This window comes from Ursus arctos, unplaced genomic scaffold (assembly GCF_023065955.2).
Source record: "Ursus arctos isolate Adak ecotype North America unplaced genomic scaffold, UrsArc2.0 scaffold_18, whole genome shotgun sequence".
Taxonomy (NCBI): domain Eukaryota; kingdom Metazoa; phylum Chordata; class Mammalia; order Carnivora; family Ursidae; genus Ursus; species Ursus arctos.
The window spans coordinates 38,688,295-38,703,514 of NW_026622852.1; the positions used below are offsets into that span (position 1 = coordinate 38,688,295).

Consider the following 15,220-nt stretch of genomic DNA (forward strand, 5'->3'; position numbering starts at 1 on the left):
TGTACTCCTTGCCAATATGGAAAGTTCAGAAACTAATAATTCCATTGCTAAATATTAAAAATAAATGCAGTTGTTTCATCCGTCCTGGATACCCCAGGCCTTTTTTTAGATTCTGATGAGTCTATAATTCAACTCTGCCAGTTACCATGGAAACATACCTTATGGGCCTGTTTGAACATCTGAAATGTGGGTACTGCTTTGATATGATAAGTTTGGGCCAACTCCTGCGAAAGGAAAGAAATGGCATGAAGTCACAATTTTGGTGTCGTCTCTCTACACCGAGCCCGGAACGGCCACTTCTCAGGAGGCAGGTCTGTCTGAAAGTCCAGGGACAGCTAAGACTTGATAGATTCTCTTGCCAAGCAATGTCAAAGCTTCCAGGAATGTTACAATAGAAAATAGTGGCTCTCTCAATTCCCGAGCTTTCTCCTCCCAGAGCCCTAGGAGAAGGCTGAGAGATGGAGGCCAAAATAGAACAGATGCGGAAGAACTAAATGAGCTCTATTTAAAAGAACTTGTGAAAGATGGCAGAGGGACCCCAGTGGAGCCCCATATGGAGACAGGACATTGCGAACATAAGGAAGAGTGAAGGATCTCTATAACGCACACTTGAGACAGGGGCTGATAATACTGGTCTTGCATTTCCAGTAAGGTTTTCATGCCTCTTTCTTTTAAGCCCTACTTCCTCCTTCACTGCCCGTGTTTGTGAAAGATGAACCGAAAGACAAGAAAATACGTCAGAATTCTGACATTTCCAATTGCTTTAATCCATTACAATCTGTTGTCAAATGCCAGTTTTTGTTTATCTTGTTCAAGAGTTGAAAGAAAATCAGCCACCCACAGGGTCAACAGAATTGGACTTTTCTCTCTAATATACATATCATTTTATGGGGTGAATCTCTCCCCTGCCAACTATAACACACACACACACACACACACACACGCACGCATGCACAAACACATTAAATTATCATTTTCATGACTACAGCAATGACAACTAATAAATAAGTTACTGTTAAAGAAAATTGTGGATTTCGTTTCACCTTAAAAGGGAAAGAGCTACAATCAAAAAGGCAGACGATAATATGTATTGGTGAGGATGTGGAGAGATCGGAGCCCTCACACACTGCTGGTGGGAATGTAAAATGGCACAGCTGCCTTAGAAAACATTGTGCCAGCTTCTCAAAAAGTTAAACATAGAGTTACAGTATAACTCAACAATTCCACCCCTAGATAAGTACTCGAGAGAAATGAAAATACACACATACAAGTTTATACCAGCATTACTCATAAAAGTCAAAAGGAGCAACAACCCAAATGTCCACCAACAGTTGAATGGCTAAATAAAAGGTGGTGTAGCCATACACTGGAATATTATTCAGCAATAAAAGGAATAAAATATTGATACGTGCTCTAACATGGACGAACCTTGAAAACTCATGCTAAGTAAACGTCACAAATGACCACCTATTTGATGATTCCATTTATATGAAACGTTCAGAATAAGTAAATCTATAGACAGAACGTAGACTTCTGGTTGCCCAGAGTTGGGATAGAAGGAACTGGGGGTGACCGCTAGAACTCCGAAAGTGGGTTTTGTTTGTTTGTTTTTGGGAGTGGTGAAATGTTCTAAAATTGATGATAATGATGGTTGCACAACTCTGTGAGTATAAAAAAGGACAAAGAGATAATAGGTGTATTTCTGAATGCACAATATAGGATTCAGCTTAAAGGGCAATTAAACACTGTCACACTTTGATGAAGCTTGAAGGAAATGGAGAAATGGAACTTCTATTACGGTCTGGGCACTATGTCATATATCTTATGTATTTTATCTCATTTTATATTCTGTTAAATATATTTGCCCTGCTTTACAGATGAAGAAACGGAAGTTCATAGGTGATAAGAAGTCACAAAACTATTAGAGAAAAGGATGGGTGGATAACAGATTTTTTGTTATTCTAAACCTCAGATTCAACCCAATATGTGCAAAGGTCACTTGTTACTATTTATTTCTGGGTTATAAATGGACAAATGTTAGGAAGAATAATTTTTCAGATACTTTGTGCATATTAATAAGGCACATTTTGACTGAGGACATGAGGCTGATTATTTGGGGAGCTTGAGGAAAGAAGGCTCGAGGGAGGCTTATGAGGGAAGGATTTCTTGGAATTCCTTGTGATGTTTAAAAAAACCCACAAAAAGCATAAGATATAGCGAGAGAAAAGCAAGGTATATTACAATGTCTGTAATGCATTGAGTTAGGTTTTAGAAATTGATTAATAGGGGCGCCTGGGTGGCACAGCGGTTAAGCGTCTGCCTTCGGCTCAGGGGGTGATCCCGGCGTTGTGGGATCAAGCCCCACATCAGGCTCCTCCACTGGGAGCCTGCTTCTTCCTCTCCCACTCCCCCTGCTTGTGTTCCCTCTCTCGCTGGCTGTCTCTATCTCTGTCTAATAAATAAATAAAATCTTTACAAAAAAAAAAAAAAAAGAAACCGATTAATAATTTACTACAAGGGTGAAAACCACTTTTCACCGTGAGCCCAAAACCACCCAACTGGTGTTGTCTGCATAGGGCAATTCTGCTCAGTGGGATTCTAGGGCAGAGCTCAGAGCAAGCGGAGAAAAATGTTGGGAAGTCTGCCATCGTATGGGAGGGGAGGGGGCAGCAAGAGAGTCACGTCCCTGCTCACATACTTTAAAATTAACACAAAACATACAAGAACATTATGAGGAAGTTTACTATCAATTATCAGAAAAAAATCGTGACGTTCTCCTTGCCTTAAAATTGATTCTATAATCAGTGAGGCAGGGCTATCAGTGACACTGCATTCGGATTTTATGCATCCCCATGCAAGGATTTAAGATTCTTACCTGAGAATCATCCACATCCACCTTCGCAAACATTACATTTCGGTACTGCAGCGACATTGCCTTCAAAACAAAGGAATAAAAATTCCCTATTAGCTTAGCATTCATTCTAAAGCACACACTGGAATTACACACTTGTCTCTTGGCAACAACGAACGAGGAACTAAAAGGTCATTCAAGAGAGCTAAGCATCACTGTCGCATTTCACAACTGCCTAGAACTTGAAGCACCAAAGTCAAATATGGGATGATACCAAGGTCAAGCAAAGATCAGTGCCAGAACCAGACTCTAAAGAACCAGACTGAAGATCAGAGTTTCACAGCTGGGAAAGGACAGGAAGCAAAGAAATCAGGACATGTGTGGGTGGTGGGTCCAGATTTACGCTGCAGGATGAAGGGACAGATAGTAGCTTTGTCCTGGAGTGGCCGGAGGTGGGGGGCTACCTTCAGTGGTCTTCAAAATATACATATCTGAACCAAATACCCAAACTCTGCTTTGATCTTCATCTCTTTCCAGGCTTTTTGAGAGGCTCTTATGACCGAGATGATAGAAAATATCTGTGCTGACCCTTGGCCTAATTGCTTTTTGCTTCCATTGACGTCTTCCATGCTCTACTACGTTTTGAAACTGTACTTTCCAGGATCCTTTGCCAGCTGTCTTCCATGTAGGTTCTGCTAATGGGAAGCATTTGCAGGAGAACAGGAGGAGGAAAGAAACAACTCTCTTCTGCTTCTGTTTTGTTCTGAAAGCATCTATGGCAGCAGTGGTGACAAAGATGTTGATAATGGGACTGGTAGTAGTAGATGCAGCAGCAGCCTGTAAATGTCAGCTCTTGGGGGTTTTTGCAGACAGCTGCATTCATACTTTAAGGACACTTAATAGCATCTTGATTCGTGTGCGTTAACATCATATCTCAGGCATTTCCAGTGACCTATTTCAAATGGGACCTCTTTCTGATGGTATGAGGTGTCCAGAGACAGTGGAGACAGAAACGGAGCTGGCACTGGGAGCTGCTCCCACGGACAGGCAGGGAGAGGCATGACATGGGGCCATTAGGGGAATATGTGCAGGGTTCTATTGCAGGGATTCTCTCCAGTTGTTTGTCTGTGGATTGTGACCAAAGTGGGAGTTTTTTCTTCAGTGGCCCATCAAGGTTGTGAAAATGGGGGAAAACTCTTAGATAATAGACCCCCAAGCCCCTGGGACTTCAGAGTATTTTTCAGACAGAAAAGAAGCTGATTTTGGTTGACAGCATCTCTATGCCTGGCAGGAAAATGGTATCGCTCACGAGCTCTAGGGCAATTGACTTGTACTTTTTGAGTTTGAAGATATGTGGATATTCCCCAGTAGGAGTTAGCTGGCTAACTTCCATCCTACCTTCCTGCAGAGCCTGGAAAGGAAAAGAGGTAGAGATTCCTTGGACTCCCTTGCAGCTAGCGTTCTGGATGCAAATTGGTTTTACCCATGAGATACATGCAGGAGAGACATGAAAGGCAGAAATGCGACAGCAGCTACTTTCTTGTCTTTGGATGGTCCTGCTGGAAAACAGGACTGTGGGTAACGGAAGTGGTTGTGCTGGAGGCAGCAGCAGCAGCCAGACTCAGGCTCTGGTGCCCAGACATCAGTGTCCTGGACGTGCAGAGGCACGTGTAACAGCAGGAGCGTCGTGATTCTGGCTGATTCCCAACTGCTGCTCTGTTGTCAGTTTGTTTTTTCCTCCTGGAGGGTGGCCTCCCATCCCCCCTCATTTTTAATTATGGCAAAGTTAGGATCCCCAAGGTGGATATGTGGTGTTCTGAGAGAGTCATTCATGGAACCTATTCATCTAGTCTTCCAATAATTTTAAAAGCAATTAATTCCTTGTATTAAAATTCTTTTCTGTTGAATTTGGTTTCTGTTGCCTGCTTTGATTTCCAATTAATAAAGTGACCTAGAATAAGTAAAGCCTTTTCTTCACCCCCTTATGTACTAGGAGTTTAAAAAAATTACACACATGGTACTTGAATACATTATCACGCAAAAGTTCAAACATTACAAGAAAAATAAAGGAATCCAAATTTAACACCCTTTCACTGAAAAAAAAACTTCTTTGATATGCATCCTTCTGTTCCCCTTTTCTCTACATATGTGTTTATATATATACATATATGTATCTGTTTTACATAAATGGGACCATACTATATACATTTTTCGACATTGTACTCTTTTTTACTCAATACTACATTGTCTTGGAGACAATGCCACCATTCCATATGGGTCTACTTGATTGATTCTTTTTAACATCTGGATAGTATTTCAGTATGAATGCGCCAAAATTTATTCTAAAACTATATTTGCATTAATCTGGATTCTAACAGGAAACAGATGGCACATTCGAATTAGATCATTTGGGGAGGTTTATTTCCAAAGGGCTAACTATATTTATAAAGGTAGGAATGGGTATAGGAAGAGCTGCAGGAGCCTGGACAAAACAGTGGCAGAGCTGTTACTGCCCTTAGGGCAAAGGTATGAAGGGAGGAGTTACTAAGCCTTAGATTTCATTGCACTGTCTGAAAATGTTACATGTTGGCTGTTGGAATTTGATCAGCTTTGACTTTGTGGCATGTGAGTATATTTATACTCTGGAAGCTGAACACTGAACATTCTTTTTCTTCAAGTTTTGAGTGTCAGAATAAAGGTGCCCATGAGATAATAAAATGTTTCTTCTGGATATTCCAAGTATTTTAGGCATAGAACAGATGTTGAGATGTCATGTGGCCAATTTATAAACTTGAATATAGGTTTGTTTTTAATTCAATGTCAAAGGTTGTAACTGTGGTTAGAATGAATTCAGGTAGATTCAAGAGCTCAAGCTGAAATGCTAGAAACCTTGCTAAAGAGATACTGGAGTATTTTCAGTTGTGTAGAGAAATCAAAACTTCTTTAAATTTGAAGAAAACAGATTTCACAAAATTGACCATAAATGTGAAACTTCTTCATGATAAGGAGAAATGAAAAAGCCCTGAGGTTCTTTCTGTGGCATGTGACACCAAAAATAAATAAAAGAGTAAAAACTTTTAAATGGAGCAATAAGGAAATTAACTAGATGAACCACTGTATAGACATTAAAGTTATAAGCTGGAGACCCCACAAAAAGATGAATGAATGTGTACATGGAAAAAAGACCCAAATAAAATTATATGATTACAGCTAATTAGAATATTTTACTAAAATATTTTATAAAGTAGAAAAGACATGAAAGAATATGTAAGACATAAGTTCTGATAATAGGGCTGAAGGATGGGAGAAATTTATTCTTTTATATTATAGTTAAAAGCAAGTGTCATCTTTTTCTATAAACTATTCCAATATTTGGAAGTTCTGAACTCTGGAACTTTGGTAAAATGTCATTATTATGAGTAATCCATTCATTTGTATAATTGTACTCTTTTGCACATCTTTTTTTTTATTATTATTATGATATGTTAGTGTCTTTTGCACATCTTGGTGCTCCTTGCAGAATTATCCATAGACAAGTAGTATGAATCTTCTGTTGTGTGTACTAATGATCTAATTAGATCTTGGTATATTATCATCAGGATAATAAGGACGCTTCAAAAAACTATGATTCCATATGGCTCATAAGTGCAAACTTTTAAGATTGAGAAAATTATTAGGGGATTTAAAATTCCTTCTAAGACTGGGAAATATACACAGGTGATACTTACATGAACAAGAGGATAAATCTTTTGGCAAGGACCACACCATTTTGCTGAGAATTCAACCACCACAAGTTTACATCCAGCAGCTTTCAAAAATGTTTTTAATTCATCCTGAGACCAGAGCATAAATGAAGAAATACACATAATCACTGCATCTCATAAAGCCTTACAGGGAATAAATGACACCTTAATGAGATACCCCACCCTATCATTCTCCACGAGATACACCTTTCCTAGAAGTCCCTCAGGTCACATATATTTATCTTTCTAAGTATACATAAGTGACCCATAAATCTGCAAAAAGTGATTAGGAGTGTACTTACCAGCTGGTGGTTTGTAATGGTCTGGGGAGAAGTGAGATTGGCCAATGAAAGATACGGGATGGAGGGTAGTGGTGGATAGTTGTTCAAGGTGGACATCTATATTTGACTTTTTTTTTTAAGATTTTATTTATTTATTGGACAGAGAGAGACACAGCGAGAAACACAAGCAGGGGGAGTGGGAGAGGGAGAAGCAGGCTTCCCGCCGAGCAGGAAGCCCGATGTGGGGCTTGATCCCAGGACCCCGGGATCATGACCTGAGCTGAAGGCAGAAGCCTAACGACTGAGTCACCCAGGTGCCCCTATATTTGACTTTTTTAACAAGGACCTAAACATGCATTAATAGTGAAATTTAAAAGAAGAAGTAATCTAACACCTTGAATCCATTTCTTGTTTTTGTTTTGTTTTGGGAGGTAATCATTACCAAAGCTGTAGTCAAACCACACATTTAAGGATTTGACATGCTTCTCACAGAATATCTTCAGTGAATTTTCCATCAGCTGTCCAGATCATCTAAGTAAAGGTTTCCCTTTCTAGAACCTCAGATCATTTTATCACAACTTCCTTGCTTTGTGGACAATGACTGTCCACACTAGGTATTTCACACACGGCTTCTCTCCCCAACAAGTCCCTACAGAAATCAATCCTGATTTGCTCCTGAACTTCCATGGCCTCTGACTGGGTACATGGTAAGTGCTCATGGAGTGTTTAGTTGATGAATGATTTGCTAATATATAGTGTTCTGTTCAAGATTTATTTTTCCTTTTCTCACTGGAATTGGGATGATAGTAGCTAATTTACTCTACACCCTGGTGTCCTCTCCCTTAATCTTTACAACCACCCCCTGAAGTGGGTATTAGTTTTATCTCCATTTTGCAGATGAAAAAAACAAAAGGTTATTAACTTTCTCCCGGTCAACTAGCTGGTTGGGACTCTAACCTAGGCAGCCTAGTCCGGATACAAAATCATGTCTTGAGTTCTTCCTAGTAATGGGGTTCACTCTCTTTCTCACTGGCCCTAATTCTATCATGTGCTCATCCCTGGACCAATCAAGATGGGGGGGGGTGGATGGGATCATTAATTAGGTCAAGTCAGGCAGGGCCTATCACTGGAATTAGGGATGGGGTTAATTCCATACAAATGGCATAATGCTCTGAAATAGGGGAATCTTGATAATTATGTTGCCATTTGATTTAGTTTCAAGCAGATGAAACAGATGACTTAAGGAAGATATGCTCTCTTTCTTTACCCGTATTCCTCTAGGATGGGGGTTACTTAACTCCTCAGAGAGCTATGCCAAGCTTCGATTTCTCACTTGCTTCTGAAATTATACAGTAGGTGTCATCCTCACAAGCCCTCAGCACCCTTAGTTCTCAGCATTTGCTAGCGTGTAAACTGGCCTAGCTGGATCCATGAATTTGACTTGGCTAAGTTCTCTGAAGGGAATACCCCCAAGGATATATATTGATTCTACAAGTACCTATTAAGACTGATGCTATGCCAGGTAATGGACACACTGCTAGGATACAGCTGTGTATAAAAAAACCAGACAAACATTTCCCTGCCTTCATGGAGCTTACGTTTTGTTTTGTTTTTTAGAAGTTGGGTGGTTTTTTTTTTTAAGATTTTATTTATTTATTTGATAGACAGAAAGAGCCAGAGAGCACAAGCAAAGGAAATGGCGGAGGAAGTGGCAGAAGTAGGTTCCCCACTGAGCAGGGAGCCCAATGAGGGGCTCGATCCCGGGATCCTGGGAACATGACCCGAGCTGAAGGCAGATGCTTACCCATCTGAGCCACCCAGGCGCCCCTGGAGCTTATGTTTAAAGGCAGGGCTGACGGTAAGATCAGTACGTAAAATATGAAGTGTGTTAGTGATCATCGCTAATAAAGAAAAAGAGGAGAAAGATAAAGCTGAAAGGAAGGAAATGAACTGGATTAGAGTTGTAGTCTGGGTGGTCAAGGTCCTCCTCGGATAGAAGGTGACAAGTGGGTACAGACATGCAGGAGACAACAGGCCCTCAGGAGAGGTCTCTGAGGAGGAGATGGAGAGGGTGTCTTAGGGGACTAACAAGACCCTGGGTTATTCTGTGAGATTTCAATTAAAAAAAAAAAAAGAAGTAACAAATGCATTAGCAAATATGTGCTATTTTAAAACATTTTCTTACAGCAAATCTACACGGCAATGCCTCCTTTCAATCTGGTCAGCCTCATTTTTGTGACCTTATATATAGTTGCATTTGGGGAAAATGTCAAAAGTATAAGTTGGACGGTGCTGATGGACGGCAGGTCCAAGCCCAATGCCTTCCCCCTTCCCCTCCAGGTCCGCATCTCCTGCAACAGGACCTGGCATCAGAATGTCTGGGTTCTAATGCCCACTTCCCTCCTAAATGGTGTAGGACTTTAACCACTCTTAAATTTCTTCTTTATAAATAAAGAACTCTCCCTGGCCTATCTATACATTTAGATTTTTTTGTGGCAGTAACACTGGACAATGGTTAGAAACTGGCTTCATAAAATCCCACCTAAGGAATTGTTGATACTGTTGGCTGTCATTTTTCTTACCCTATTCCATCGGCATGTCTGAGGTTTCTGTTTTCTAGAATAAGAGAAATATATGAACTTTTACTTTCATAGAGTGTTCCAGGTACAATTAAGGTGGAATCAGTGGGGTCAGGTACAGGACAGGATGTGTCAGGAGTTGGCCTGGATTCAGCTAGAGTCAGAGGAAGAAATGAGAAGCAGGGAGGAACAAAACCCTTTCGATCGTTTGTCCCTTGGCTACTCTCTAGATAGTGGCTTCTCTTGAGCAACAAAAAGGAGAGCAAGACTTAAAAAATCTCCCCTTGCTACAGAGCAGTGAAGGAATACTAATAGAGGAAATCATTCTTAAAGTTTATCAAATCTGTTCTCAAGTGGTCTCTTTTGAAATATCAGTGAAGCCAAATAAATACTTGCCATGTTTTTAATAATCTGAACCATGATTTACTGGGAATTGCTGATGAAACCTGCCTGTTGGTTCAGTTGGCTCGCCGAAGTGCTCTCTCGTTAAAGGCTCCTAGCTGGAATAGAAGAGTAACTTCTCTATGACATCATTAAACGTGACATCTCAGAACCTAGAACTCTGGCAGACTTGAAGCAAATTTCACTTTTACATCATGACTAGGTAGTCAACGAGTGGTCAGCCAGGAGCCAGCCAACTGCAGGCCTTGTGTGCAGACTCAATAATCAGTCCGTCTACTTTTGATCTTCTGTCATCTATTTCCATGACCCCTCTTCCTTCTCCACCCCCTGCAACCATCAAATGAGAAATAAGCAAACTAATATTAAATAGATGAAGATTATTTTCATTTAGGAGTTTGAAGGGATTATTTTGCAGTTGAGAAAAATATGAAAGCCTTAATCCTATCTATAATTGTAAGCTTCCTATAAATTAGGTTTTATGAGTCATAGATTCCCTAAACTTTGTTATTTTGCTCTAATTATTTAGGAGGTAATGAAATTTCACTTTTATGGACTGGATCACGGGTTGGCAAACTTTTTCTCTAAAGAACCAGATAATTGGGGCTTTCTGGACCACATGCACATGGACTTTGTTGCCTATTCTTTGTTTTCATAATCTTTAAAGAATGCAAAAACCATTCTTAGCCGGTGGGCCACACAAAAACAGCATTTTGCCAAATCCTACACATGGTGATTCATCATTTTTCAGAATTTAATGTTAGAAAATAACCCAAACATGGCCATGACCAATATTCCCCAAATCTTCTTCAGAGCAATAACGAGAAAAATGAAAGAAGTTGCAGAATTCTAGAATAACACAAAAACAGAAAAATCCTCCTTTCTGGCTTTTCCATACATCCCAGTGAGGTCTCTCAGGAACGAGTTGCCCGGCTTTCTTTTTTTGTATGGATTAGATGAAGTATGAAGTACGCATATTTCCTGTATGGCCACAGGCCAACTTGGCTTTTGTTGCAGTTATCAACAGTCACCTCCCAGTACCCACGTCCTCCACTTTCCCCCAAAAATACTGTGACTGATTTTCCTGTGGGTAAATTTATCCCTCCTCCATTTTATAGCAGCTGGTGTGGATTAATCTAACCCTAAATCCAGGGTTAGACCCTTATTATCTTAATCCAACCAACAATCTTATCTTTACATCAAGAGTTAATGAAGAGGGAAGAAGAAAGCAAGAGAATGCCATTTCTAGCACGCGTGACAGAGTCAGTAAAACTTTCTCTTTCCTCATCCGGATATAAACAAGACGCTGGCTGGCCGTTCTTACAAAACACACAGGAACCCAGTCTCTGTGTAAGGCCAATATTCCACAGAGATGTGAGGAAACATTGAAGAAAGCTGGGGTTTTGGTGATACTTTGATCCCCTGGATTAAGCATGGCCTGAGGATCAAGTGAAGTCTGAAATGTTCATTTCCACAGTAAATTCCTTTCTAGTTCAAACTGGGTTAAGGTGGGATTGCTGATAGTTATCTGGAAAGTTTCAGATATAATATTATAGAAATTTCTCCACTGAGTCAAACTGCCAGCCCTATGACTAAATTAATCATGGGTGTTTTAACATTTCTCACATAAGGAACGCAGTAATAGAGCAAAATCTACCATGAGGGTCAGGGAATTTAATTTCTTGTTTCCGATATAACCAGGCTCAAAATACTCACTCATCTCTGCAATATCCAGGGAGAACGTGGAAGAACATGAGCTTTGGACTCAGACACGTTATTTTTCCACTTCATGGTATATGGCAGGTGCTAAGCTTGGATAAAATAACTTGGTTTCAAATTAAGTGCTGCTCTTCTGAGATCTTGAGCAAATTATTGCTTATTTCCTCATCTGTGAAATGGGGACAATGTCTACCTCATAGGGATATGGTGAGAATGAAGAGATATGAAAAAAAAATCTGGTCAAGTGTGTACAATTCCTAGCCCAAGCCAGCAGAGACATGCATTCCCTTCTGGATTCCCAAGTTTATACTTCAGAAAGGGCTTTCTTACCTCTTAGAGAATAGAAAGCAAACAGAAAATCAAGGTGTTCCCTTTTGAGCTGGCAGAACTCTAAAAAGAGAAACAACACCTAGCTGTCCACTAGCCTTTGATGGCATGCTAGGTTGGCCATACCATAGTGTTGGCCAACATTTACGAACTAAATATTTTAGGAATAAACAAAGCCTCTTATTGATCTTGACAAGAGTCAGGAGCTCTGGCAGCACTGGGCCTGTGGTCTTGGACTGCATGATAACTGTCAGGTGGAGAGCAGTGGCTGCCCCTCTGAGGGGGCATACTCTTTCCGGCTAACCGCTATCCCATCTTCTACCACTTCAAGAACTCAGGGTGGAGTGGCAAGCTGACTTTCTGTTGTGAGTGTGCAGCTATCTGACTTCTACTACGATAGGTATTTGAAGTATTTCTAATGTCATGCCTTTCTCTTTGCCTCTAGGGTGTCCCTATGTATTTACACTACTTGGCTGGCTTCTGTTGGCATTTGAGTTTAAGACCCCTGGTGCTGATGTTTCTACCCTCACAGCCAGGATTTTTTTTTCCTGGCCATCTGTTGAAGATCTTTTTTTTTTTTTTTTAAGATTTTATTTATTTATTTGACAGAGATAGAGACAGCCAGCGAGAGAGGGAACACAAGCAGGGGGAGTGGGAGAGGAAGAAGCAGGCTCATAGCGGAGGAGCCTGATGTGGGGCTCGATCCCATAACGCCGGGATCACGCCCTGAGCCGAAGGCAGATGCTTAACCGCTGTGCCACCCAGGCGCCCCCATCTGTTGAAGATCTTATCATTTCCTTCTCCTTTTCTCTCTTTTCCATCCATGAGGGAAAGACGGATGTTGTCAAATACGGAACATCCTCCAAGCCCCCAGTAGGAACCACTGCTTTGAAGTGTGGGCTCGGTTCTAGGCATCACTTTACCTTGCAAGTACCCAGTCAGTTAAGGTGACCCCGTCTGCTCTACAGGTGAGATGATCAAGGTACAGTACTGCAAGTTTAGACAAGTTCTCCTAGGCAGAATTCAGAATTCAAGTGGGGTCACCTGTCATTGTCACACCTGGAGGAACACGGGGTCAGCTAAAATATGCAGGTCTCTTAGAAAGGCCTTTAGCAGCGGATGAACTCAACTTGGGGAGTGAATTTCTTTTTTCTCTGCATTAAGACCAATCTATCATTTCTACCTTCCTTTTCCTCATAGAATTAGCTCTTCCTGAACTTTCCTCCACTGCATTTGTAAAGAAAGTAGTACCGAATTAACCCTCATGCTGCTGTACCCACAAACTCCCGCCACATCCTGGGGTTCCTGGAAGTGGAGCAAGGCGGGGTCAGTAATTCTGCCTTTTCAGCACTTGCAGACTTTTCCTAAGAATTCGCTCTCATACTGTCAGAATACAAGTTGACAGCTCATAGAAATCTGTTTATTCTTAACTGGAATTAAGCACTATTGAAACCCAGAAAATGGCCAGTGTCAGAAAAACGGACATTGTTTTTTATGGTTTGCAGAGAAAGTGCTTAGTCGGTAAACAGGGCATATTTCAAGTCCTGGAAAAAAGCTCTCGGTCAAGTCTTTTCTAGAAAAGAGCAACCAGCCTTCCCCTTTGCACTTGACTGCCTTCTTAGTTTCCCTGACAGGCACTCACATGTATTTTCCTAGACTCATTTCTGACCTCACTGCTGGAAGCAGGAACTTGACTGTAGGCTGGGTGGAGTCTGTTTGAGAAGTCAGGGGTGTGTGTGTGTACGTGTGTGTGCCTGTGTGTTTCAGTTTATCCAGGGTGGAATCCTGAGAGTGGGTTGGGAATTTCAAACCTTCAAAAACTTGACAAGAAAAAACAGAGTGGGCAGAAGAGAAGTAGAGAAAAGAGGAAAAAAGCTGATGAGAGGAAAAGGGAGAAAGGAAGGGCCAGAGAAAGTGAAAAAAAATTTTTTTTAAAGAATAAAAAATAAATAGATAAATCGTTCCTATCCATTACACGTGACCCACCCTAGAATTTACAGGGGCACATCAGAATGGTAAGCACCATGGGGGCGCCTGGCGGCTCAGTCGGTTAAGCATCTGACTTTGATTTCACCTCAGGTCACGATCTCGGGGTCATGAGACAGAGCCCCACATCGGGCTCCGTGCTGGGCCTGGAGTGGAGCCTGCTTGAGGTTCTCTCTCTCCCTCTGCGCCCCCCCACCCCGAAGACTGTTAAATATCACAGAGGTAGGTAGATAACTAACAGAAAACGCAGATCGTTATTAGCTGTATCCTAAGGAAAAAAGTCAGTTTTGTGCTCTCTTACCGAAAGCCCTGGTGAAATCTCCTCTTGGTGGAGGTTTAGGCTTCGGGTGAGTGTTGAGAGGGAGCAGCTCAAGGACGTAGGCCAGGGGAGGATAGGAGGGGCTTCTCGAAATGCTTTGCAGGAGCGGCAGAGAACGGGACCCAGTACTAGAGTCTTGACCACTCTGGATGCTCTCCAGACCGACGCTATCAGCACCACCTGGGAGTTTGTTAGGGGCCACAAAAGGAGCTACCGGAACAACAGAAAGAAAAATAAACGCAAGAAGGAGGATGGAAAGGGAATTGTACACCGAAAAGATGAAGGACTTAGAACCAGGACTTTCTTTCCGTGCCGGAGAAGGGTGCGTTCTCTTGAGTGCTGTAAGAGCTGGCTCGTAGGGCGTTTGTAAACACCGGCCTCACCTGGGAGCTTGGTGGACACGGAGAGCTCCAGCTCCATCCCATATTCACGGCGTGACAATCTGCATTCTAAGGTTCCCCAGGGGATCCTGTGCACACCGATCTTGAGAAGCAGCGCTCTAGAGGCGTGCTTCTGTCCCCGATGCACAGACGACCAGGAGCACTAGCGTTAGCGCTGCCTGAGAACCACGAGAAATGCAACTTCTCAGACCCCACCCGGGGCCTACTGAATCAGACTCTCTGAGGGCAGGGCCCAGATGGGTAGGTTTTAACAAGCCGTCTAGGTGATTCTGCTGCACCCTCCAGTTTGCGAACCACTGGGCTAGGAGGTTTTTTAAACAATGGGATTGATGTATGTTGGTCCGGTGCAGCACGTCTTCGACACCGTAATGATGCGGGGGTATCATCCAAAATAGTTAACACGCTGAGCGACTGGGGGCTGATCAGTCAGAATGGCCAACAGCTGAGCATCTGCTGGGGGGAGGGGGTGGGGGGATGAGGGCTGCTCTGCCAGGTATTAACACCTTCAGTTGCTGGATTTGGGGAGATCCAGAATGTCCTAGCGGAGGGAATGAGTCAGCCTCAATGGGCTGGGACGTGAGGGTGGGGCTGGGGGGCAGAGGCTACTTATCACCC

The 15,220-nt window shown here is 42.0% G+C and overlaps 1 protein-coding gene across 1 annotated transcript in view; it reads right to left on the minus strand.

Moving 5' to 3' along the window:
• The window catches only part of LOC113260637 (uncharacterized), a 31,161-nt gene extending 16,537 nt beyond the window's left edge, over positions 1 to 14,624 (minus strand). The window contains exons 1-5 of the mRNA XM_057313376.1: positions 14,499 to 14,624; positions 14,187 to 14,414; positions 6,580 to 6,684; positions 2,876 to 2,935; positions 159 to 224 (exon numbers count right to left, since the gene is read on the minus strand). Coding sequence (XP_057169359.1) covers positions 159 to 224; positions 2,876 to 2,935; positions 6,580 to 6,684; positions 14,187 to 14,414; positions 14,499 to 14,624 — 585 coding nt within the window. The remainder of the gene's footprint in view (positions 1 to 158; positions 225 to 2,875; positions 2,936 to 6,579; positions 6,685 to 14,186; positions 14,415 to 14,498) is intronic.
• Positions 14,625 to 15,220: the final 596 nt, after the last annotated feature.